Source organism: Pagrus pagrus, assembly GCF_965226575.1.
Source record: "Pagrus pagrus genome assembly, chromosome: 6".
NCBI lineage: Eukaryota > Metazoa > Chordata > Actinopteri > Spariformes > Sparidae > Pagrus > Pagrus pagrus.
The window spans coordinates 6,810,717-6,836,092 of record NC_140190.1 but is presented as its reverse complement, the minus strand read 5'-3'; the positions used below and the strand labels follow the sequence as shown (position 1 = coordinate 6,836,092).

General features: G+C 45.1%; 1 protein-coding gene across 1 annotated transcript in view; it reads left to right on the top strand.

Moving 5' to 3' along the window:
- herc2 (HECT and RLD domain containing E3 ubiquitin protein ligase 2) overlaps nucleotides 1–25,376 on the top strand; it is a 41,637-nt gene that overhangs the window by 6,769 nt on the left and 9,492 nt on the right. The window contains 66 exon segments of the mRNA XM_084355490.1: nucleotides 496–637; nucleotides 1,050–1,154; nucleotides 1,249–1,420; nucleotides 1,616–1,789; nucleotides 2,124–2,312; nucleotides 2,393–2,544; nucleotides 3,260–3,417; nucleotides 3,514–3,627; nucleotides 3,717–3,968; nucleotides 4,061–4,254; nucleotides 4,343–4,543; nucleotides 5,477–5,705; nucleotides 5,857–5,981; nucleotides 6,235–6,413; nucleotides 6,514–6,698; nucleotides 6,810–6,965; nucleotides 7,067–7,252; nucleotides 7,358–7,534; nucleotides 7,677–7,780; nucleotides 7,874–8,024; nucleotides 8,125–8,339; nucleotides 8,436–8,568; nucleotides 8,780–8,907; nucleotides 9,035–9,230; nucleotides 9,321–9,454; nucleotides 9,634–9,810; nucleotides 9,930–10,066; nucleotides 10,588–10,739; nucleotides 10,837–11,028; nucleotides 11,123–11,310; nucleotides 11,428–11,620; nucleotides 11,705–11,887; nucleotides 11,986–12,170; nucleotides 12,275–12,422; nucleotides 12,508–12,704; nucleotides 12,829–13,059; nucleotides 13,151–13,289; nucleotides 13,428–13,574; nucleotides 13,954–14,096; nucleotides 14,563–14,830; nucleotides 14,962–15,104; nucleotides 15,215–15,313; nucleotides 15,401–15,569; nucleotides 15,680–15,805; nucleotides 16,080–16,188; nucleotides 16,274–16,413; nucleotides 16,503–16,693; nucleotides 16,804–16,909; nucleotides 17,068–17,159; nucleotides 17,251–17,426; nucleotides 17,760–17,871; nucleotides 18,401–18,482; nucleotides 18,570–18,804; nucleotides 18,934–19,111; nucleotides 19,344–19,425; nucleotides 19,564–19,735; nucleotides 19,831–19,975; nucleotides 20,413–20,638; nucleotides 21,738–21,909; nucleotides 22,258–22,444; nucleotides 23,861–24,004; nucleotides 24,097–24,288; nucleotides 24,378–24,531; nucleotides 24,635–24,742; nucleotides 24,832–24,963; nucleotides 25,156–25,314. Of these exon segments, the coding sequence (XP_084211616.1) occupies nucleotides 496–637; nucleotides 1,050–1,154; nucleotides 1,249–1,420; nucleotides 1,616–1,789; nucleotides 2,124–2,312; nucleotides 2,393–2,544; nucleotides 3,260–3,417; nucleotides 3,514–3,627; nucleotides 3,717–3,968; nucleotides 4,061–4,254; nucleotides 4,343–4,543; nucleotides 5,477–5,705; nucleotides 5,857–5,981; nucleotides 6,235–6,413; nucleotides 6,514–6,698; nucleotides 6,810–6,965; nucleotides 7,067–7,252; nucleotides 7,358–7,534; nucleotides 7,677–7,780; nucleotides 7,874–8,024; nucleotides 8,125–8,339; nucleotides 8,436–8,568; nucleotides 8,780–8,907; nucleotides 9,035–9,230; nucleotides 9,321–9,454; nucleotides 9,634–9,810; nucleotides 9,930–10,066; nucleotides 10,588–10,739; nucleotides 10,837–11,028; nucleotides 11,123–11,310; nucleotides 11,428–11,620; nucleotides 11,705–11,887; nucleotides 11,986–12,170; nucleotides 12,275–12,422; nucleotides 12,508–12,704; nucleotides 12,829–13,059; nucleotides 13,151–13,289; nucleotides 13,428–13,574; nucleotides 13,954–14,096; nucleotides 14,563–14,830; nucleotides 14,962–15,104; nucleotides 15,215–15,313; nucleotides 15,401–15,569; nucleotides 15,680–15,805; nucleotides 16,080–16,188; nucleotides 16,274–16,413; nucleotides 16,503–16,693; nucleotides 16,804–16,909; nucleotides 17,068–17,159; nucleotides 17,251–17,426; nucleotides 17,760–17,871; nucleotides 18,401–18,482; nucleotides 18,570–18,804; nucleotides 18,934–19,111; nucleotides 19,344–19,425; nucleotides 19,564–19,735; nucleotides 19,831–19,975; nucleotides 20,413–20,638; nucleotides 21,738–21,909; nucleotides 22,258–22,444; nucleotides 23,861–24,004; nucleotides 24,097–24,288; nucleotides 24,378–24,531; nucleotides 24,635–24,742; nucleotides 24,832–24,963; nucleotides 25,156–25,314 (10,662 nt within the window).

The window sequence follows — 25,376 nt, the reverse complement described above, 5'->3', positions numbered from 1 at the left end:
CTGTAACAGTGTGTTCTTTCACCTGCTGAATGAATACATGTACAAATCCTGGATGTTATGGGGATGACGAGGACCATTTAATCTTTTTTTTGTTTTTTTTATTGGGACAGCGGTTCATATAAGAAGTGAGGACCGTTTAATCTGATTGGTTACTTGAAGCTTGAAGGTTACTTTCTGTAAATGCATGCAAGGTTGTAATCACACTCGTTAAGCATCTCAGAATCAATAAGTGAAGTATAAATAGCTCTAATTTTCCTTTTGAGGAATGCAGTTGAATAAGGAAGTCAGTTTTCGATCAGATTTTAGTGAATCTGCAATAAATGTGTCATATGCTTATTTGCATTAATTGCATTTTAGTTCCAGATTTAGGGAAACATGAGAAAACTAAACTAAAATCATGTAAATCCTCCTTTTGCCCTCATGTTTGGCTTTTGGCTCTTTTTTGGCTTTGGTGTGTTGCGTAGCCGTATATAAAACAGAAGATGTGTTTTACAGGAGACGATGCAGATCTTTGCAGTGAACTCCTCCAGGAGTCTCTGGACGCCCTGCGTGCCCTGCCAGAGGCTACGTTGTTCGATGAGGGAACTGTATCATCGGTGTGGCTGGAAGTCGTTGAGAGGGCCACCAAGTTCCTCAGGTTTGTTATTTACAGATCAGCTGCTTACTCTGCAGACCTTGCTTATGTCAGACGATATATCTTCCCAGAAGTAATTGTGATAAACCATCTTCTTGTAATTTTAAGACAATTTTATGCCACTGATATAATGATAATATAATAGCATAGTAATGCAATTATACATTTTCAAAGAGCAAATAACTTTTAATTGTTAATATTAAGTTATTGGAACTGGAAAGTGAAAAATAATAAAAATGCTCTGTTAACACAAATTGCTTATAAACACAACGGGCAATCCATCCATGTATCGATAAGTAAATAAGATAAGAAATGGTTTATAAGCTGATAACATAATTATCGTGACAGGCCTAATAGTAAGATGTGTTGGATATTCCTTTTCTTGATCCTCATGTCTCGTCTTCTCTGGGAGCAGCGATGTTCATGGAAGTGCCAGCACCAAAGGCAACATTCCTCTCCAGGACCAGCACCTGGCCCTGGCCATCCTGCTGGAGCTGGCTGTGCAGAGGGGCACTCTCAGGTAACCAGATACTCTTAATCATTGCTGATTTGCCTATGCTGTTATCCTCCTGCAGCTGAAATGCAATGATTTTGTCACTGTGTCTTTTTTCCAGTCAGCTGCTGTCAGCCGTTCTGCTGCTGCTCCGCCTGTGGGAAAGCGGCACCAGAGAGATGGACAACGAGCGCTCCACCCAGGGAACCAGCGCCCCTCTGCTGCCCCTCCTGCAGCGCTTTCAGAACATACAGAGCAGCAAGGAGGAGCCCGTTCCTGAAGAGGAAGCAGAGGTGAACATCTTCTCCCAGTTTTTCTTTTTTTATGTTGCTTAAAAACAGAACAATGAGAGAAACCTCTCAAACAGATTGTCATCAAATAAAGGTCTGTTGCTTGGAAACGCCTGTCTTAAAATACCCCTGTTGTCCTCGATAATTGTTGATGATCAAACTGATAAGTACTTTGTGGCTGATTGCTGTGATTTGCAGATCCTCACATCCCCTCTGAGTCCAAACGAGAGTTTCCTGCGCTACCTGACCTTGCCTCAGGATAACGACCTGGCTATTGACCTCCGGCAGACAGCTGTGGTGATCATGGCTCATCTAGACCGCTTGGCTTCCCCCTGCAGCCCTCCACACTGCAACTCCCCCACGTCACACAAGGTGACAACTCCTTTTATCGACTGGAAATGCTTGGATTATTAGTTGTCTCATTTTTTAGGTCACTGACGCTTCTCCTTTCTTCATTTAATGCTTGAGTTGTGTGCCTGTTTTTCAATCTTTGTGCTATTTATATCTTGGCTGTGTACTCTGTGTCCTGTGTGGATCCTCCTTTTGGAAAAACAGCAGATTAAAAAATATCGTGTATTAAATTCATGTCAGCCTTTCATATTTGATTATGGTTATGTATTTCTGCCTAAGGAGAAATCATAACCATAATGGCAGACAGTCTCCATGTGACTGACTTTGTCTCGCTCTCTGTCTCGTTTTGTTCCAGGGAACCTTGCAGGAAGTGATCGCCTGGGGCCTGTTGGGCTGGAAACTTTATGCCAATGTTAATGGGCCCATTCACTGTAAAGCCCTGTCAAGCCTCGGAGTCACACAAGTAGTCTGTTCAGAAAAGGGCTTTCTCATCCTGTCAAGCAGTGGCGCAGTTTACACCCAGAACTACAAGAGCACAACCCTGGTCAGTTCTCTAATGACTACTAAAAAAAGTAGCAGCTCTGTGTCTGCTGCAGATTGACTCACTGAGTTATTTTGTTGCAGGCGCCGATGTTAATCCATGGTCTGAGCTCCAGGAAGATCTTGAAGCTAGCAGCTCATCCTGACGGGCAGCACTACTTGGCCCTGTCATCCAACGGAGAGGTGTTCTCGTGGGGCTGTGGCGATGGAGGCCGCCTTGGACATGGAGACACCACGTAAGCAATTGGAGATTACACCGATCTGATGCTTGATTTTCATCATTTCCACCTTGTTCTTGATATGTAAAGGAGTTTTGCAATTGTGTGACTAAAAAATAACTAAATCACATTATGAAAAGAATGAAGCCAAATTTAATTATTGCTCAAACAGATACTTAACTTAGTAATTACATTATATCCCAATTCAAGGACATTGTATCAATGTTTTATGCAATTACACCAAATACAGCTTCTGCAGTTGCCACTGAGTGCATTTTATGCAACAGTGAAAACATCCAAAACTAACAATTTCTTTTAAGGTGCTATGCAGCTTTCTTGCGTGCCTATAAACTAACAGACACAGAGGTTTGAATAGCAATTTGCAAAGGCTGAGGCCAGACTCAGACTAGAGCGGTTTAAGGCCAATTAAATCATAATTCTCTCCATATAGAGGAGAAATCTGAGAACACGGCTGGTATAATTCTTTGAGTTTCTAGATGTACTTGAAAGTCATATTTTGAGTTTTGGTGGGGTGAGATCAAAGAGTCATTTGCCCGTTGAGAGGTCCTACAGTTGGAGAATAAAGGTTGGAAAAAGGTTGCACAGTGCCCCTTTTAAGAAAGCCTAAAACAATGCTTAAGACATTAATTAGTGCTTTTCACATTGATGGGAAAGCTCCTTTTATCCATCAGAATCATCAGTCTGCTTTATCTCCATGTTTTCTTTATTTAAGGTATCTAGAAGAGCCTACAATGATCGCAGCCTTCAATGGTAAACAGACAGGAAAGCACGTGGTACACATTGCGTGTGGGAGCACATACAGCGCTGCGATCACTGCTGATGGAGAACTCTATACATGGGGCAGAGGGAACTACGGTCGACTGGGCCACGGTAAGATCCATCAGCTGTGAACTGCTGGACGCAGCCTCAGTTGGAAATATAGCATGTTTTTTCAGTTTTATCACTGTCTTCTGGTTGTGTTTCTAGGCTCCAGTGAGGACCAGACCACACCCATGCTGGTGACAGCGCTGAAGGGACTAAAGGTGATGGATGTGGCGTGTGGAAGTGGTGATGCACAGACGCTTGCCGTGACAGAGAATGGTAAGAACACGAGTCTTTCGGCTCGACTTCAGATCGTAAAATCCATCAGTATCAGAACTGAAGTATTTTTATTCACCGTGTTTCAACAGGTCAGGTCTGGTCCTGGGGGGACGGAGACTACGGTAAACTGGGCCGAGGAGGGAGTGATGGCTGCAAGACGCCCAAACTTGTGGAAAAACTGCAGGACCTGGACATAGTGAAGGTGTGCTGCGGCAGCCAGTTCTCAGTGGCCCTCACCAAAGATGGCCAAGTGTACACCTGGGGGAAGGGAGACAACCAGCGCCTCGGTCATGGCACCGATGAGCACGTTCGCTACCCCAAGTTGCTCGACAGCCTACAGGGTGAGTTCACTGTTATCTCACACATCTATATTGTCTTCAGAAGCTTTCAGAATACGAAGAATGATGTTTGTTGTTTTGTTGTTTGCATTCAGGAAAGAAAGTTGTGGATGTTGCTGTGGGATCTACACACTGCCTCGCCCTCACTGACGATGGAGAGGTGCACAGCTGGGGCAGCAATGATAAGCTACAACACTTTGATACACTCTTTTCTAACAAGAAACAGCCTAAGGCACTCCCAGGGCTCAACTCCAAACACATAGTGGGAATCTCCTGTGGTCCAGGACAGGTAATACTAACTGTGATTCATTGTTTTTAAATGCTTTTATAGATGAGCGCAAAACATTCAGTGACAATTAGTGGTTGTTTGTCTTCAGAGCTTCGCCTGGTCCTCGTGCTCGGAGTGGTCTGTCGGGCAGCGTGTGCCTTTTGTGGTGGATGTTTGCTCCATGACCTTTGAGCAGCTCGACCTACTCCTGCGACAGGTCAGCGAGGGGATGGACGGCAGCTCAGACTGGCCTCCCCCACAGGAGAAGGAGTGCATGGTGGTGGCCACACTCAACCTGCTCCGGCTCCAGGTAGACGACACCCTATCAACAGATGTTTCATTACAGATGTGACATTTATTTGTGATTGTGGAAGCTTTTGATTTTCTTAACAATATACAAATGTTTGCAACTCCAATAAGGCTGTATTGAATAGTTCAAAGCTTAAAGGTTTTTATGACATGTTTATATATTTTGTTTTTCTGCACAGTTGCAGGTAAAGATTAGGCTACACTATTAATTAAAGGTATTATACTATTTGTAGGATTAGATTGCTTGCGTAAGGATTGTTTTCTGATGCATCTGATCAAAAACATTTACAATAACTGAGTGCTGTCAAGTCCAAAAGTCAAAATTTATTGAAATTCGATTGTCTTCAAAAATCATCAAAATTTAAATAATCATTTTATTTTGATTTGATCCACATTTGTTGCCATTTCAATAACAACATTTTCACTGCGGTCAAAAGACTGTTTGCTCTCCCACTTGCTGCACAGAGAGGGAGGCGCATCTAACAGCACCATAAATTACATTTATATAGCCACAATAACAAAAAATCAATTTCAGCTCTGTTTTAGTAAATTATTTAAGTCGTTACAGAGGAAGAGATAATATTTATTTGCATTCACTTGGCGCTGCATCAAGACATCATCACTTTCTTGCCAACAGCAAAAGATGTTGAGGAAATCGCCAGTTTGGTTCAGTTATTCATCAAAAAAATGTAGATTTAATAGAAAATCTCACTAAATCCAGTGAGTCACTTTATTCAAACTGAAGATTTTGGTGGAGGATTTAAAATGTTGTTAGGGTGATGAAGTCATTACAGTAGATATGACAACAGACATTTGAAGCACACCACACCCTTTTTTTATGCCCAGTTTAACCAACACAATTGGGCTTAATCATTTCTAAAACATTGCAACAGTGAACTTGGGATCATAATGTCTTTCTAACCTCCCTCCTCAGCTCCATGCAGCCATCAGTAACCAGGTGGATCCAGAGGAGCTGGGACTGGGTCTTGGCAGCGTGCTCCTTAACAACCTCAAGCAAACGGTGGTAGTACTCGCGAGCAATGCTGGGGTGCTCAACACTGTGCAGGCAGCTGCCCAGGCAGTTCTTCAAAGTGGCTGGTCGGTGCTGCTGCCCACTGCTGAGGAGAGGGCGAGAGCGTTATCCTCACTTCTGCCTAATGCTGGTGAGTGCAATTAAGAACATCTGCTCCTGCTGATTAAACACAGTAATGGACACTTAATAGTCCATTAACTATAATATGCAGTCAAAAAATGTTTGGCACTGGAGGCATTAGGTTGGTAGGTTTCATTTAAAATTTTTTTTTTTTTTTCCAGCATCCGGAAATGAAATGAGTGTGAGCCCTGGACGTCGCTTCATGATCGACCTGTTGGTCAGCAGCTTAATGGCTGATGGAGGGTTGGAATCTGCACTAAATGCAGCCATCACCGCTGAGATACAGGTCAGTGTGTTAAATGCACGAGTCATCACTTGTCTCTCTTTTCATGCAGTAAATTTCAAATGATTTGTTTTCCCCAAGCTCTGGGTCATTGGGCAAATGTGATTTTTAGACACATTTAATGTGCAGTTGGAATCCTTCAGCTAATGCAGGATATTAGACGTTAAAATCATCTGCATCCGCGTCCCTGAACTCCTAAAGTAAGCCTCTCACTGGATACATATGAATCACAATTTGTAATTCATTTTAATGACAGGACATTGAAGCCAAGAAGGAGGCTCAGAAAGAGAAGGAGATCGATGAGCAGGAGGCCAATGCTTCCACCATGCACCGCTGTCGCGCCATGCTGGATAAAGACCTCATCAACACGGGGATCTACGAGTCCGCGGGGAAGCAAAGCCTGCCTCTGGTGCAGCTCGTACAGCAGCTGTTGAGGTACCTGCTTTTTGCCTGAATCATGCTACACCTGTGCGACTACAAAGAGTAACTGCTTGCTGTCTGATAGCAGATTTATTTACTAATTTGGTTTCTGCAGGAACATCGCCTCCCAGACTATCGCGAGGCTGAAGGATGTTGCTCGGCGGATCTCCAACTATTTAGAGGCGGAGCATGTCAGCAAGGAGCGCTCTGCGTCTCTGGACCTGCTGCTGCGCTTCCAGAGGCTGCTGGTTAGCAAGCTCTACCTGGGTGTCAACGGCACAGAGAACGTCAATGGATACAGTAAGTCGTGTATTTCAAGTCTCTAGCCATGCAGATGAGATTAAATGACTATCAAGTTTGAATGAGCTCTAGATGAATATGAATAGTATTTAATCTCTTTTGTTTTTGCAGATCCGGAGCTTCTGGGTGTCGGTTCCCTGTTAAAAAAGTACATCGCCCTGCTGTGCACTCACATTGGAGACATCCTCCCAGTGGCAACGAGCATCGCCTCTACGGGTCGCCGGCATTTTGCTGAAGTCTCTCGCGTAATCGAAGGAGATCTCACTGGTAATCCCTCTATCATTGTGCTGATTGTTTTTTTGCTGCATGCATACCTTTCAGGACCTTGTGGGACAGTTATGGATGTCTTGCTGTTTCTTATTCGACAGGAGTGCTTCTGCCTGAGTTGGTGGTGTCCATCGTCCTCCTTCTCACCATTGATGCAGGTCTGATGCAGGAGACTGGTTCTATCCCACTCCTGGCTGGACTCCTGGAGCACCTCGACCGTTTCAACCACCTAGCGCCAGGACATGAAAGGGATGATAACGAGGATCTGGCCTGGCCAGGCATTATGGGTACAACACCAATTTTATCTTACATTTATTAGAATCCTACATTTTCTAAATTTGAGGTGAAGATGTAATGTTCAAATGTAACTAGCTGTTTTTCTGCTGTGGCAGGATCTTTCTTCACAGGCCAAAGTTCCAAGAACAATGAAGAGGTTTCCCTCATTCGCAAGGCTGACCTGGAGAACCACAACAAAGATGGCGGCTTCTGGACTGTGATTGATGGAAAGGTCTATGACATCAAGGACTTCCAGGCTCAGTCCCAGTCGCTAACAGGAAACAGTATCCTGGGTGAGCTTAAAAATCTTTTTTTGGAATCAGATGTAATATAATCCTTCAGAATACATTTGAACCTAATGTTTCGATCAGACATTGGAGGAGATGACGGGATAAAGCCGGATCTCATAGCATTTTTGTTTTCCTCCCTCTACAGCCCAGTTTGCAGGAGAGGACCCGGTGGTTGCTTTGGAAGCTGCTCTGCAGTTTGAGGACACCAGAGAGTCGATGCAGGCCTTCTGTGTGGGCCAGTACATGGAGGTACCGACTATCCCAATACACATTTTCCAGATCAGTTTTATTCTTCATGATTGGTTTCAGTTTTTGATATTTTGATGTTTTTACCATCTGCAGCCTAACCAGGAGACGGTCACCACTCCAGACCTCAGCAGTCTCTCGTCCCCGCTGATAGACACAGAGAGGAACCTGGGGCTGCTGCTGGGTCTCCACGCCTCCTACCTGGCCAAGAGCACCCCACTGTCCCCCATGGAGATCGAATGTGCCAGTGAGTTCATTACTTTAAAGCTACCTGGTTTGAAAATCAAAATGTGTCTTTCCCAAACTCTGCATTTTAATTGGTTTCACTTGTGTCTTTCTTTGCACAGAATGGCTCCAGTCCTCCATTTTCTCTGGGGGTCTGCAGACCAGTCAGATCCACTACAACTACAATGAAGAGAAGGATGAAGACCACTGCAGCTCTCTGGGTACAACCACTCCAGACAAGGCCAAATTGTACTCCCGTAGAATAACCCTCAGCGACCATGCACAGCCTTTCCTGCAGGCCATCGCTGACAACAACACTCAGGACCACACTGTGAAGGTACAGTCATGGCAAAAATGACTCAAGCTACACGGGAGCCATGAACCAGAAGGATGCAGTCATGCATTCATGTCTTGTTTTATCATCACATTATAGGACTTCCTGTGCCAAATAGAGCGTTGCTGTAAGCAGTACCATCTTATTACACCCATCACCTTCCCCCCGGAGCACCCTGTGGAGGAAGTCGGCCGTCTGCTGCTCTGCTGCCTGCTCAAACATCAAGACCTTGGTAAGCTAGCAGCTGGTCTCAGACAGGCTGTTTGACGAGGAACTAAGAGCTAATTTTAGCTCACTTTGCTATCGAAATTGACTCTTTGTTCTAATTGAAATCTTTTCTTTCTGCACTTCCTCAATCTCCAACATTATTATAAGCAGCTCTTCTCGTCTGAAATGATTTACGCTTGCACAGCAATTTAGTGTGAACTCTCTTCCTGTCACAGGTCACATTGCTCTTTCACTCGTCAGTCAATGTGCCTTGGGTGTGGACCAGGGGAAACAGAGGTCCCTCCCTAAATCTGTGATTGACGTGTGTCGTATGGTGTACCAGGCAAAGTGTTCTTTAATTAAGGTACGATTACTGCTTGTATGCTTTTCTTAGTGGAGAATGTTGTGCAGGTAATACTTGCCATACTAAGGAGAAACAAAGAGAATCGGGCCTTTTTAATGACGTGTTCGCTTTGTCCCGCTTATTTTAGACCCATCAGGAACAAGGTCGCTCTTACAAGGAGGTGTGCGCCCCTGTCATCGAGCGTCTGCGCTTCCTGTTCAATGAGCTGCGTCCGGCTGTGAGCAACGACCTGTCTATAGTGTCCAAACTGAAGCTGCTGAGCTCTCAGCCGCGCTGGAGGAGGATCACGCAGAAACTCATCAGGGACCGTAGGAAAAAAAGAGGTGGCTTTTTTAAAACCTGCTACACAGTAACTGGGTTTTATTTTCTCTGCATCTAAGCTGTGTCTGAATTTAAATGTATTCTGTTTTTAGTGCCTAAAAAGTCAGAGTCTGCTGACATAGAAGAGCCAAAGCTGGAGAATGAAGGGACCAATGAAGAAGAACTAAATGTCCACATTAGCCCCACACCTGCCGACAGGAAATCACCCACTAGCAGGACATCCAAGGTAACATTTCATAAGATGGCTGTTCTCTGGTCTGTTGGCAGTTTTGACAATATAAACAAGCATTAGGCCTCATGGAAAATTAGGATAACTGATAACCTTAGTGTTTCTGACAGTTCAGACAGCACGGTGGCTTTGCAGCTTGACATTCATGTATTTTTATTTTTATTTTTCTTTTACAGCAGGACAAATGGCATCCACTTCTGAATAATGTGGCCAATGTCCAGAAGTACCGGTGGCTGAAACACAGTGTTCAGGGTGTCTTTTCCCAGTCCAGCCTTATGGCCACCATTGTGGAGTTTGCACTGAAAGAGGAGCCACTGGACGTGGAGAAGATGAGGAAGTGTCTTCTCAAGCAGGTTTGTGTAAACAACACACCATCACCAACTTCATAATAAGTCACTGTGATAAAGTCAAACAACAAATAAGGGGATACAAAATGATTCAATCTTAATGTTTGGAATCTGTTTCATCATAGCTGGAGAGGGCTGAGGTGAGACTCGAGGGCATCGACACCATGTTGAAGTTGGCCTCCAGAAGCTTCCTGCTGCCGTCTGTGCAGTATGCAATGCTCTGTGGCTGGCAAAGGGTCATACCAGAAGGGACCAACATCGGGTAAGTCAACAGTTTTGGATCTTAGATGAAAAAGTTTCCCTGAGTCCTGTGCAGTGAGTTAACAGTCTGATGTATTAAAGGTGCACTATGTAGTTTTGGGAAAAAGTTTTAAACAGAAGAGAAAGTTTTTCATTGACTGATTTTTGTTTTTATGCATAAACAAACTAAATAACCAAACTCTCTTTTGTTTTCATGACTGAATAAATAAACTGACCTGAAAGGACAATACGGTTTCATGCTGTTTTACTTAGTTTATATTTGGCGGACCCTGCCAACTTTCTAGCTTCAAACAGTGTTCTGACGACCTTATTTTCCTCTGAGAACAGCTTGTTTATTCAGTTATGATTAACCCAAACCCAAAGATAAATATTTATGAGTTTGTATTATTACCTTATTAATATTGTAAATATTAAAATTCTGACGTTGCATTTCTTCTTCGATGTAATGATGGTATCTGTGTTCGCTGCAGTGATGTTGTGGTCGGGTAATATGCCCTCTAAAGTCTCATCTCTCATTATCAGAGAGCCTCTGTCTGACTGCCTGAAGGACGTGGATCTGATCCCTCCCTTCAACCGCATGCTTTTGGAGGTGACCTTCGGCAAGTTGTATTCCTGGGCCATCCATAATGTTCGTAACATCCTGCTGGAGGCCAGCGCCCGCTTCAAAGAGCTCGGTGAGTGGTGCCTTCTCAGAAAACTAAACTTGTACTATTATGATGTCCTTGTTTAGACACACAAACTAACGCATTGCCTTTCTGTTCTTGGAAGCAGGTGTGCAGCCTGTTCCTTTGCAGACCATCACTAATGAGAACCCTGCAGGACCAAGTCTTGGCACCATTCCACAAGCCCGCTTCCTCTTGTCCATGATACACATGCTGTCCCTGAAACATGGGTCCAACAGCCTTAGTCTCTTGCTAAATTCTGGCTTATTGGCCCTCACACAGAGTATACTCCGGCTCATAGGTGGGTACTATCCAGTTAAATACAGAGTAGAAGTAGAGGGGCATCTGCATTCATGGGTAGAGGTGTTTGATTTCTCTTCCTGTGGTGTATCCAGGGCCCAGCACAGACAGCAGTGAGGAGGACCTGAGTTTATGTGCACTGGGAGGCTCAGCCACAGTACTGGAAGAGTCCAGAAAGGAGGCTACCCCCGCCCCTCTACCTGCCTCCGGCCCTGAGCTGGCTGCCATGATGAAGATAGGCACCAGGGTTATGAGGGGAGTCGACTGGAAATGGGGAGATCAGGTACCTGAATGCATTTCGAGGTCATGTTAGTAGTTGATGGATGACTGCTTGTAATTACTACAGCAGGTAAGAAAAAGCCAGAGTGATTATATTTGACCCTGTGCATGCTCTGTCCAGGACGGACCTGCACCAGGTCTCGGCCGGGTCATTGGGGAGCTGGGCGAGGACGGCTGGATCAGGGTCCAGTGGGATACTAGCAGCACCAACTCTTACAGGATGGGCAAAGAGGGCAAATACGACCTTAAACTGGCAGAGCCACCACCAGCTGCCCAGCCCCCCACTGAGGACTCGGACACAGAGGATGACACAGGTCAGTTAACAGTACTGACAAACAGCTTCAAGCAAAGTGTGCGATTCAAATAATGACTGTTACGATCTCCTCTTGTTGTTACAGAGGGCGAGCTGATGGAGAAGAGCAGCCACCCGACAGCTATGATGCTAACCAGCACCGTCAACCTGCTGAAGACTCTGTCTCTCTCAGCTGGGATCTATGCAGAGGTGTTGCAGACGGACGCTACACGGACGCTCTGCGGGCTGCTGAGGATGCTCGTGGAAAGTGGAGCTAGTGACAAGTCAGGTAGCTGAACTGCCATGTTGATAATAAACATTTTGTCATTTTGGAAGACAAGTTGTTGGTTTTTATTTTATTCTAAGTGGGCCCATCTTTTTTGTCAGGCTGTCATTCCCACAGGCTGGTCTCTCGGGAGCAGCACAGGAGCTGGTGTACGCTGGGTTTCATACGTAGCATCGCTCTCATGCCCCAGATGTGCAGCACGCTCAGCACCTCTGCGTGGATTGGCCTGCTCATTCGAATTGTTGAGGGACACCAGTCCTTCAATGCTATTACTCTGCAGAGACAGGTGGGATAATTCACGTTGGTTTCCCTGGATTCTGTAGGAAAATGTTACATTTCAGGCAGAAACCAGCTCCTAACACTTGTTTCGTGCACCACGTGTGTTCCCAGATCCTGGCACTGCGTCTCCTGCAGGCAGTGTTGCCCTCATGGGACAAGACGGAAAGCTCTCACGACATGAAGTTCCTGGTGGAGAAGTTGTTCAACTTCTTGGGAAGCCTACTCAGCACCTGCTCCTCAGACCTGCCGCTCCTCAGAGGTATGTTGATGAATCATACACAGGCTTAGTGGAAATGTGATGTTTGTTTTTAAAAATGATTTAAATGACTTCTTCCTCCACACAGAAGGTTCCTTACGAAGGAGGAAGTCCCGCCCTCAGGCGTCTCTTACAGCCACTCACAGCAGCACGCTGGCGGAGGAGATTGTTTCTGTCCTGCGCACTCTGCACTCTCTGGGCCAGTGGAACAACATGATAAACGATTACATCAACGCTCAGCTGAGCTCCATTGGAGATGTTATGGCCGGCTGCCAGTCTGAAGCAGTAAGAATTATTGCTGTACCATGCAATATTCAATTATTGTATGTGCGTGTGTGTGTGTGTTAGTGCTTTCATTGATAAGTTCTAACAAAATGGTGACTGTAAGTGTTTCCTCTCTTTATTTCAGTGTTTCCTGGAGGAGTACTTTCCTGATTCAGAGGGTCCTAGAGTCGGCAGTCTGATGGCAGTGCTGGCAGTCATTGGGGGAATTGATGGGCGGCTCAGGCTAGGAGGCCAAGTCATTCATGAGGAGTATGGAGAGGGAACAGTCACTCGCATCACCCCAAAAGGACGCATCACCGTCCAGTTTCACGAGATGAGGACCTGCAGGGTTTGCTTGCTCAGTCATCTCAAACCGGTACAGACTTTTTTAGATGCTCTCATTAGCTCTAATTATACTTACTAGATAATAAATAATGACGGTCTTCTTTTGTTGTCATTTCCCTCAGCTGCCTGCAGTGACCTTCAGTGTGCAGAACCTGCCTTTCACTGAGCCGATGCTGGCAGTCTGGGCCCAGCTGGTCAGCCTGGCTGGAAGCAAACTGGAGAAACAACGCATGAAGAAGTCTCTAAGTCGAGGGCTTACAGGTACAGGCAATATGCATGACTTCTTTACCAATAATGACCACAACAAAATGTTTTAGGCTGTGGAGGATTGTGTAGATTTAGTGTTCAGGGCCCAGAGGTCAAGTCCAGTGGATTAAATCAAGCCTGTTGTTTTTACAGCTGACCAGGTAGACATCCATTTGCTGCGGTGTCAGCAGCTGAGGCTGTACATTTTGAAGGCAGGACGGGCCCTGCTCTCTCATCAGGACAAACTACGGCAGATCCTCTCCCAACCGGCGGTCGTGGATATAGGGCCCAACCCCATTGGTAAGAGCTCACCCGGTCGAGGGGCTGTGTTTCTGAGGAGGTCACAGGGTGGACTACTTTTTTTAATTTCACAGTTTTTATTGCTTTGTTTGTTGTTTTTTGTAATTGCACACTCAATGCCATTACAAAGAAAAAGTGTTATTATTGTTTGGGTCAACATCATGACTCCCACTGGGTCATCACACAGTGTGCCAATGTTTTTTGTGTGGGAGGACAAACTAGTCTGCTTACCTTGCACACTGCTGAGGGTTTTTGTTTAGATTACATGTGGGTGGATGTAAAAGTTTAGAAAGTATCTTTTATGAAGCACCATTTTGCAATTACTTATCTGTACTGTTTGGGCTTTTTCATGACACCGCTCTTCTTTTTGGTTTTGCAGAAGATCCAGTGGTGTCATCTCCTGATGTAGGGGACTTGTCCCCTGAGGGCCCCTTACCCCCATTGATTCTCCTGCAGCAGCTGCTGTCTGCTGCCACTCAGCCCTCCCCCATCAAAGCCATTTTTGACAGGCAAGAGATGGAGGTGAGTCAATGGACATGTCTTTTGTTACGCCCCTGTTAGATTCAGGGTTTTCTAAAAGTTTTCCAAAAGTTGATGAGGTCTTTAACCTTTACGCTGCATTAAAGGCATAAAGGGATTAGAGTCACATAGGAAGTAAGAAAAACATAAAACCACTGCAAAAAAATGTGGTGTAATCATAAAAATATTTTACAGTATGTTTCTGTATTCACACTGGGAGTATAACCAAAGTACGGCTCCAGCACGACCCACGCTACATTAACAATGTAATCTCCTGCAACTCCTGTGAGGGCTGCAGTTTTTCTTGTCGATATGGAGGTGAAATAGGTCTTAAATTCATAAAGGTCTTTAAAGATCTTAAATTAAACTTGTAGGAACCTGCAGAAACCATGTCAGTAGTGATGTTGCATAAGTTGGAGCTGGTGTATTAGTTTTGACCACAGTCCTATCTGTATGGTTGTACATGCAGGCTGCAGCTCTGGCAGTTTGTCAGTACCTGGCTGTAGAATCAGCCCACCCGTCCTCTCCGCTGTTTGAGGAGAGCAGCTCCAGCGAGGCCACCACACCTGTCACCGTACAACATGTCCGACCTCCCAAACAGAAGAAACAGAAGACCTCCCCCATCCCTCCCTTACCCATCGTCCTCCAGCTGATGGAGATGGGCTTCCCGCGGAAGAACATCGAGTTTGCCTTGAAGTCGCTGTCTGGAACTACAGGCAGTGCTTCTGGTGTCCCAGGTACAGTTTCACATGACACAAACCTGACTCTGTGAATACATTGGTAAGATTGTGTCACCAAACTCTGGAGCTGTCACTGCCGTAGTTTGTCTGGTACGTTTGTGATGTATTGTTTTGAAATCTACTCTCAGGTGTTGAGGCTCTGGTGGGCTGGCTGTTGGACCATCCAGACATTCACGTCACGGAGCTGTCAGATGCCGACACGGTGTCAGACGAGTACTCTGATGAGGAGGTGCTGGAGGAGCTCGAGGAAGCCGAGCCAACTTTCCCTGTGGTACAATACCCTTTCTTTTATTTCTGCCATAAAAACACTCAATAATGAGTCACCTGCCAAATTCTCCTCATGACATGACTAATACTATCTTTATATGTGTGTCACATTAGCCTTCAGGAGCAGTGGTGACTGAAAGCCAGACGTTTAAGAAGAGATCCGATTTCCAAAGCAACGATGACTATGCTGTGTACGTGAGAGAGAACATTCAGGTAAGATCAGCAGCCTTTCAAAGATTTTTCTAAAACTGCTCTGATGAAATGTGACAGAAGTCTGATGGATCGGTGACTTCTCTTCAGGTGGGGATGATGGTAAAGTGCTGCAGAACGTACGAGGAAGTGTATGACGGAGATGTCGGGAAAGTGATCAAGCTGGACAGAGACGGACTTCATGACCTGAATGTGCAGTGTGACTGGCAGCAGAAAGGAGGAACGTACTGGGTCCGATACATCCACATCGAGCTACTTGGTAAGCTGGTGTGATTCTAATGTGATGTAGCAAAAAGTGAGTAGTTGAGGGGAAATCTTGACGGCACGTTTTCTCTTCATCCTTTTAACATTTGTTGTTTGTTTTTCCAGGATTCCCACCACAAAGTTCTCCCTCCCATATAAAGATCGGTGACAAAGTGAGAGTGAAGCCCACAGTCACCACACCAAAGTACAAATGGGGCTCCGTCACTCACAGGAGTGTTGGGGTTGTGAAAGGTAAGGCAGTCTTTGTAGTCTTTGTCAACTTCATAGTTAAATGTGTAATTCGAAAGATGTATCTAGACAGACTCCGCTAAAAAGGGCCTCTGCCTACAGCCAAAGATTGCTACAGCACAGAGTATAGTGAGCAGCAGTTGGCGGTTCCTCTGGTGATATACGGCCCCTTATAAGTTTGGAGGGACCTTCGACACTCTTTAAACATTACTCCTTTTTTAAAGTTGCTGTTAGCTAAATCCACTCTGTACTAATGGAGCCAAATGGTTTGTTTCAGCTTTCAGTGCCAATGGAAAGGATGTGATCGTAGACTTCCCTCAGCAGTCCCACTGGACTGGTTTGTTGTCTGAAATGGAACTGGTCCCCAGTGTTCACCCTGGAGTGAGGTATGGATTTGTTTAAGGTTTCTATCAGCCCAGTTACCTATACATCGCAGTGTGATACTCAAATAGCTCCTTGTGTTGTCTGCAGGTGCGATGGCTGCCAAATGTTCCCTATAAACGGCGCCAGGTTCAAATGCAGGAACTGCGACGACTTCGACTTCTGTGAAAACTGCTTCAAGACCCGCAAACACAACACCAGACATTCCTTTGGCAGAATCAACGAGCCCGGTTAGTCACACATTCACTGAGATACCATCTGTGGTGTTTCTGTTTCTATCTGTGTGCGTGAACCTGTTGTCCATCTTCTCCACAATCAGGCCAGTCTCCAGCTTTCTGCGGCCGCTCAGGAAAACAGCTCAAGAAGCATCACAGCAACCAACGAGGGATGCTGATTGACGATTGGTCCCGCGCTGTCAAGAGCCTCAACGTGTCATCCTCCGTTAACCAGGCCTCACGCCTCATTGACTGCAGTGATCAGTGCTGGCAGTCCTCCGGCTCACAGGGAAAGGCACGAGATTGAATTGCATACTCTAATAAACTGGATGACAGTCTGTTTAGTTTGGCTTTATTAAAGTGTAATGCCTCATCTGACAGGATTTGTCATTCCGTCATCTGCAGCACTGGATTCGTCTCGAGCTCTTCCCTGACGTTCTCGTGCACAGGCTGAAGATGATGGTGGACCCAGCAGACAGCAGCTACATGCCCTCACTAGTGGTGGTGTCAGGTGGGTTAGATTTACGTTGCTCTTTATAAGTTTATAAACTTGACTTTATTTGGACAGATGCTCAAACTATGCAGTCTTGGGTCCTTGAAAAGTCCTTGAATTTGACATTTAAAAAGATATTGGAACCATAGGTAACTTTTTTCCCCCTCAATATACAGGTGGAAGCTCTTTGAACAACTTGATTGAGCTGAAGACAATTAACATCAATCCCACAGACACCACTGTGCTTCTCCTAAGTGACTGTACAGAGGTGGGTTGGCTTAAAACTTAGTAATTGACAACAACTTCTAATTAATGTTTTTGCCTTGTTGTATTAACTCGAATTTTGTCTTCCCCCACAGTATCACAGATACATCGAGATCGCAATAAAACAGTGCCGCAGCTCTGGTATAGACTGTAAGATTCATGGACTTGGTATCGTTGGACGCATCAGAGCAGAGGATGAAGACCTGGCCACAGTCCCTTTCCTGGCGTCCGACAATGAAGAAGAGGATGACGACAAAACTGCCACTGGGAGGTACGATCGGCCGAGACATAAGGATTTAAAATGCTTGAAGGAATGCGTGTGGGTGTGGTTGAAGATGTCTATCTCATCTTTAACAAGCATCCTGTACATTCTTACAGGTGCAGGGCTTAGTGTCGTGATGAAAGATTTCCACAGTTGAACATTAAGATCCATTGAGAGTGTGTTTGGTCTGTTCCAGCAGTGAACATTTAACTATACAGCTGCTTACCTGAACATTTTTAATTTGTTTTATTTTTCACACAATCAACACAAGAACACTTAAATCCAAATAAAGTGCATTCACATTTAGGATCTCACCGTGCGTGTTTGTGTTTTGTCCTCTAGTCTTGGTCGGAAGAAGTCATCGGGACTGGAGTCTGCAGCCACAATCAGGACCAAAGTGTTTGTCTGGGGGCTGAATGACAAGGACCAGCTGGGAGGACTCAAGGGTTCCAAGGTGAAGCTTACAGTGTAGTTGAGATCCTAAATTAGCCACTTGGCCGAACTATGCTCTGGCTTACATGCCTCAAATGCTTGCCGTGAAGACAACACACATAGTTTGAGCTTTACACAGCACTGAATTGACATATGAAATGACAAGTGTTTTCCCAGGTAGCTACCAGTCATTACAGTTGCTGTTATTGGATTCTTAGCTCTGCTGCATTAACATGTGAGGAGCATTTGGACATTGTAGCCGGTCATGGTGGAGGTCATTTTATCTATGTAGCCTGCTGTTTTGGTGAATGTAAAATCTTCACCTGCAAAGTGAAAAATAATTATGGACCGATAAGTTTGTAATGTACTTGACTACTTTCCACCGATGACCCCATGCAACACAGGCCCATGCTCTGTCTGGGGCTTTCTGTATGATAAGCACATTTGAGGATGTGTCGAACACTATATGCCCACCAGTGTACAGCAGATGGGAGCAGACGAGTCTCTCTGGTGCTGCATTCTCTAATCAGTTTGGTTTGTGTCCTTCACAGATCAAGGTGCCCTCCTTCTCAGAAACTCTCTCTGCACTCAATGTGGTTCAAGTAGCCGGCGGCTCCAAAAGCCTCTTTGCAGGTGGGTGATACATGTTTCTGGAGCTAATGTTCTTTTATACAGTGACATGCCCTCATGCTGAATGTAACCGTTGTGTCCTTGTTGCAGTGACGGTCGAGGGGAAGATCTACGCATGTGGAGAGGCCACTAACGGCAGGTTGGGCCTGGGCCTGTCCAGCGGCACCATCCCAATCCCTCGTCAGATCACCGCACTCAGTAACTACGTGGTGAAGAAGGTCGCTGTGCATTCTGGTGGACGCCACGCCATGGCCCTGACTGTAGACGGGAAGGTCTTCTCATGGGGAGAGGGAGATGACGGCAAACTGGGACACTTCAGCAGAATGTATGTTATCTTGCACAGAAACTGTTCATATCTCAGAGATGCACATTTGGATATATCATGACTGTTGGCCATCATTGATGCAGCGTTATGGACAAGTTGTTGTAATGATGTCTTGATTTTCTGTCTTAGGAACTGTGACAAGCCTCGGTTGATTGAGGCACTAAAGACCAAGCGCATCCGTGACATAGCCTGTGGCAGCTCTCACAGTGCTGCCATCACCTCCAGTGGGGAGCTGTACAGCTGGGGTCTGGGCGAATATGGCCGCCTTGGACATGGGGACAACACTACTCAGCTGAGGCCTAAACTGGTATGTCTGTATCTCTTTCTTTACTTTGCAGGGACAATGATGGGCTCAAGGTTCTTAAATGGCAAAATAACAGCAAGAGACTTTATCACAAAGATATACAGCACTGAGAATGTAATTCATGAGAGTTTAAGGTTCCCTAAAGAAAGACTTATACTAATGATGTTTTGCTGGTACGACTCCATGTATACAATGATGAGTGTAAATTGACCATGCACATGTCTTCGTCATCTAGGTAAAAGTGCTTCTGGGCCACCGGGTTATCCAGGTGGCTTGTGGGAGCAGGGATGCTCAAACTTTAGCCCTCACTGATGAAGGTAATTCAATTCGATGAACTTAAAGATATCCTGTGGCATTTAGACAAAATCCCGTTAATACTGTGAAGAAGTTTTCTTTTTGCTTAGATGGATGTGTCTCAGTTTCTAGGTGGTAACGTATGTGTTCATTTCTGTCAGGGCTGGTGTTCTCCTGGGGTGATGGAGATTTTGGGAAGCTGGGTCGTGGGGGCAGCGAGGGCTGCAACATCCCCCAGAACATCGAGAGGCTCAACGGGCAGGGAGTGTGCCAGATTGAATGCGGAGCACAGTTCTCCTTGGCGCTCACTAAGTCTGGAGTTGTGTGGACCTGGTAAGATGGACGAATGAGACCGCGACCTTTCGGGTCATTCAGCAATTCCCCTTTTCTGTACGAATGAGTGTTTCATGATTTGTGTTTCCAAACAGGGGCAAAGGCGACTATTTCCGACTGGGCCATGGCACCGACGTTCATGTGCGGAAGCCCCAGATGGTGGAGGGACTGAGAGGCAAAAAGATTGTCCACGTCGCTGTTGGAGCGCTGCACTGTTTGGCTGTTACAGACACAGGACAGGTTTGTGCTGACCTCCATCAGGGAATTATAAACCAGAGCACATAGTTCAGGCACTCTGCTCATTTACTGCCATGGCACTGGTCCAGATCCGTGGATCTCTCCTCCCGCAGCGGGAGTTTATTTATCGACTCTCGCTCTACACCTCTGACCTTTGCCGTTACACAGCTTATTTCATCTTGTATAATACCTTCCGTCAGAACAAATTTAATAACGTTAGCACATCACTTCCAATGATGAGAGGCAGCTACTCAATATTTGACCACTTTAAGAGGTTGTTAAGATTGAGTGCTTGGAGTGCTGCCATTACTTTTTCTCGTGTGGCTTTTCTTTAGTTCTGCTGTGTAGAGTTATGTACTTCAGCATTTGTTCAACACATGCTTTCTTTCATTGAACACTGACTAAACTGTAATCTAATGATGGTGTTGTGTGTCTGTCAGGTGTTTGCGTGGGGCGACAATGATCATGGGCAGCAGGGGAACGGCACCACCACGGTCAACAGGAAGCCCACCCTGGTGCAGGGTCTGGAAGGACAGAAGATCACTCGTGTGGCCTGCGGCTCGTCCCACAGCGTGGCCTGGACCACTGTGGACGTGACCACGCCCTCAGTTCACGAGCCAGTACTGTTCCAGACGGCCAGGGACTCCCTCGGAGCATCCTATTTAGGTAATCCTCCTTTTCCTTGCAGCCTGTTAACACAGACCACCTACACAGTCTTTGTCAGTCGTGCTGGTTTGGATTGTAATGATTCTTCATATGTGTCTCACAAGCACACACATATAGTATGTTTGGCAGGTTGTCCACAAGGGGGAGCTGTTCTTTCATCATCAGACTAGAGCCTCAATTTATAACAACCTAAAGTAGAAATTTGGACTTGAAGTAAAATGCCCTGGGGCATGTTTTGGACTGAATGTACAAAAAATATTGGTCATAGATAATGAATAATATCGCAATAGCTGAGGCTGTATGGATAATTCAAAATAGGTTTGTTTTAGTCTAATATTTGTCTTTGATTTGAGCATTTGTTATATTTTCTTGGCATAATTAAAGATGAGATTAATCACTTTTCATGTTCCCTTTTAGTCTGCACCTGACCGTGTGGTACTAAATGATTTCTTTTTTGTTCATCTCGGCCAGTTTCTCCTTATTTGACCCCATTTTCTATAAACATATGTCACTGATATATCAGATTGTCATTCTTTTTTTTCTTTTAAAAATGAAAATGAAATTGAAATTTGCAGAAAAATGTATGACATGTATGACAGTAAATTGTAAGGATTTGTTTAAAGAGTAACCAATGGGCAGCTCTTGGTAAAATCCTTGACTCTGATCATGACTCTCTCATGTGATCACTTGAGAACAGCTCTTAAAGTTTTTTAGGAGTTAAGCATCTTATATTTATTCTTCACATTTGACTCTTAAGCGTAATTCTTAGAAGTTTGGGACAAAATTAGCAGCATTTTCAGACCTGCAGATGTATTCCTCTTTATAAAAGAAAACCTACAGTTGCCTGCACAGTTGCAAAACCAATTTCTTGTCCTGCCTGTAAATATGTGCATCCAACATCTTCTTATCTAGACAGCTGTTGCAGTTTCTTCTGGAGAACTGGCACAGGTTGGACTGGAGCTATACTGTATGTCCAGAACTGCAGGGCTGATTTAGTTGGCACTGCAGCTCTGGGACTGGCTGATAACGGCTGGGGCTGGTTTAGGGTGCTTCCCATCAATGACAGCATGTCTCATTGTTTTGTTGTTGTACACCGCAGGCGTCCAGTCAGACAGTGACTCATCAGCGGTGAACAACAAGATGAGTGGGCAGAGCAACGTGAAGCCTAATCGCCCCTCGCTGGCCAAGATCCTCCTCAGTCTGGATGGCAACTTGGCCAAACAGCAGGCTCTGTCTCACGTACTGTCAGCCCTCCAAATCTTGTATGCAAGGTATGTTGTCTGCACAGCCTCGACTGGTGGTCCAGAAGACATAGACGAACACTGTGGAGCTGTAACACACATCTAAAATCTTGAAATGGCCTCTACATCTAACCTGGAATCAGTACAGCCATACATAGATTCACATTGGGTTTCAGGACCATCTTGTTAATCATCACTTAAAATCCTAATTGCTGTGTTTACAAACTAGAGGTGAGCGACTCCCTGCTGAGGCATGAATTCTGAACAGGATGAGCTAAAACTGTGTGCGACCTCTAAATGATTAAACCGGCGGACTGGCACTGGTAATTGTCATCAGTGGGTATTACTGTTGACAGGATGTGTTGTGCGCTTCCCCAGGGATGCAGTGGTCGGCGCTCTGATGCCAGCCAGCATGATTCTGCCAACGGAGTGTCCTTCCAGCTCACCTGTTCCCCCTTCAGACTCCTCATCCTCATCCAGCGTGAGCGATGAGGAAAGTCCTCCCGTCCTGCCTGAGGTTGAGGAACGAGTCAGCCCTAATCCCTGGCAAGACAAGAAGGGAGAGGTGAGGAACACGATGTATATTTTTTTTTCGACTTCAATTTACAAACACCAATCTTGAGAAACTTAATAATGTAATAATTGTGAGTGAGGGTAGTCCCATGCTATTTGTTTGTTTGTTTTTTTGGTCACAAAACCGCTGCCTCAACTGCATTTTATGCTGATTTACTCTAAAAAAGTGACTATGCGATGTGCATTTTTCTCCATAATGACCAGGTGTGCAGCTGCAGCCATCAGCAAACTGTATTGAGGTTCAACTTGGAAACACCACAAACTCTCTCAGGGCTTTGATCATGATTACAATACGAATTTTCTACCACAGTGAAAATTACGTTAAGATCCTTAAGATTTCAGTCTCGGCTGATTTGCTGACACCTGTAGGTACTGGTTTATAACAGCATGTGTGATTCTATGCACTAACATTAATGAAAAATGACCGTTTTCTTGTTTTTTAGATGCATTTTTGATAAATGTTTATAGTCAGTGCTAACGGTGGTGACATACACATAGCATTTACTGTGACTGCTTCACAATAAAAGCCATCCTGTGTTTCGCCAGTTGAACACTTTTAATATGAGGCACCAGAAGGGTTGTTCTGTGTGCATTAGGATTAGCTTAATATAAGTCTGATACGGTCTAAAGTGAACAGTAAACAGGTTGATATCAATGAGATAAAATTGCACTGAATGAGATGCAGCATGGTGAAACCCTCAGGAGTGTGAAAGCAATTAAAATCCAGTGAGGTAATGGCGGCACGTAGCCACCACAGAAAGTTCATGCATTAAATGGCTATTTCGGAAAACATGCAGACCATAGATGGTTTTAAAAAAGGAGTTTCATTTAATGAAAATCTTCAAGTTTGTAGCTTTAAAAAAAATATCAGCTGCATACACAGTAAATTTTTCCTGCCAGATACTTATTGTTCTTTTCCAAAAGAATTATTGGCTATTATCAACTTTTATCAAGAACATGTGGGACAACTAAATGGAAAATAGGAACAGGAAGTTTTGCAAAGTGTCTTTTTTTTTTTTTTCACCTTGTAGCTGATATTTATGTATCTTATCTCTTCAACTTGGGGATAAATCAAAGGCAAAGGCTTTTTGTTAGCAGTGTTTAAACTCACATAATTTTACTCTAAATACTAAGAAAGATCACAAGGTTTCGAAGTACACCATACTTGAACTACTGTTGAATTATATGAAATGTGTTTAAAATCATGCACCAGACATTTAGACTTCATTATAGTTATTCCAGCTATTGAGAATAAATATTCATCATATAACTCGGTATTAAAATAAATATAGTTTCAGTAACGTACGGGTATGAACTGATAGGAAATATATATATTTAATGCTGTCACACAGTCCATATGCTCCTTGTTATATGGCCCTACCATATGTGTGTTTCTGTGTGTGAGCAGGTCGCCTCATCAGAAGAAGCCGTCACTCCATCATCAGCTATGACTCCCTCTGCCTCTGGAGCCTCCTCACGTCCTTTCATCCCCGTCACTGATGACCCCGGAGCAGCCAGCATCATAGCTGAAACCATGACAAAGACCAAAGAGGTAAGTCTGTCTAACTGAGCACGTGTGGAAGCCATTAACCTCAGCTATATGTACCTAACTCATCCATGTTTTTATTTTATGTCCACCTTCAGGACTCGGAGAGCCAGAGTAAAGTGGTCGGTCCAGAGCCTCAGTACCTCGATGAGTTCACCAGCCTGCTCGTGCCTGATGATACACGTGTTATGGTGGACGTGCTCAAACTAGCAGTGTCTCTTCGCTCTGGGGAGAAAGGCAAGGAGGTGCTGTCTGCTGTGCTGTCCGGCATGGGGACAGCTTATCCACAGGTGATTTACTGTATTCTGGTTTTTGATTCCATGTAGTGATTTAAAGTAAAGGGTGACATTTGACATCTCGGGGTCTCTGTGGTGTGCAGGTTGCTGACATGCTGCTGGAGTTGTGCGTCACCGAGTTGGAAGACGTTGCTACAGACTCGCAGAGTGGCCGTCTGTCCTCTCAGCCAGTTGTTGTGGAGAGCAGCCATCCGTACACAGACGACACCTCCACCAGTGGTACTGTGAAAATCCCAGGTAAGAAAGGGAAACAGGACTATTGGTTAGTTTAAATTCAGGATCTTGTTTGATATGATTTGCCTTTTTGGATGTAGACAACATCTCTTATTTCCTATCATAGGTGCTGAAGGTTTAAGGATAGAGTTCGACCGACAGTGTTCGACCGAGAGACGCCACGACCCGCTAACAATCATGGACGGAGCCAATCGGATCGTCTCTGTCAGATCAGGTGACGAGAGGGAGACCGTAAATCTAAGAGTGTAGAGCGTATGGCAATGAATCAAATATTAATGTGGCGACATGCCGTGTGTGCTTCAGGTCGGGAGTGGTCAGACTGGTCCAGCGAGTTAAGGATCCCAGGAGACGAACTCAAATGGAAGTTCACGAGCGATGGCTCTGTCAACGGCTGGGGCTGGCGCTTCACTGTCTACCCCATCATGCCTGCTGCTGGTGAGCTGCATGAAGACACACAACAAACGCTGACACTAGTTTTGTCGCCGGATGTCAAACTGCACGGAGTGACCTGTCAAAACAAAACTCCCTCTGCGCGCTGGCATGAATAAACCAGATAAACTGACATCATACCATAAGTGCTCCACTGCACTGGGATGTACACTGAGCCTTTTTCCTGTCTTTCGTCAGGTCCCAAAGACTTGCTGTCTGATCGCTGTATCCTGTCCTGCCCCTCCATGGACTTGGTCACCTGTCTGCTGGACTTCAGGCTCAACTTTGCCTCCAACAGGAGCATCGTGCCTCGCCTGGCTGCCTCCCTCGCTGCTTGTGCCCAACTTAGTGCTCTAGGTACAGTGCGATTGTCCAGATTTATGTCCAAATGTATTTGATACATTTTCTATAAGAGATTA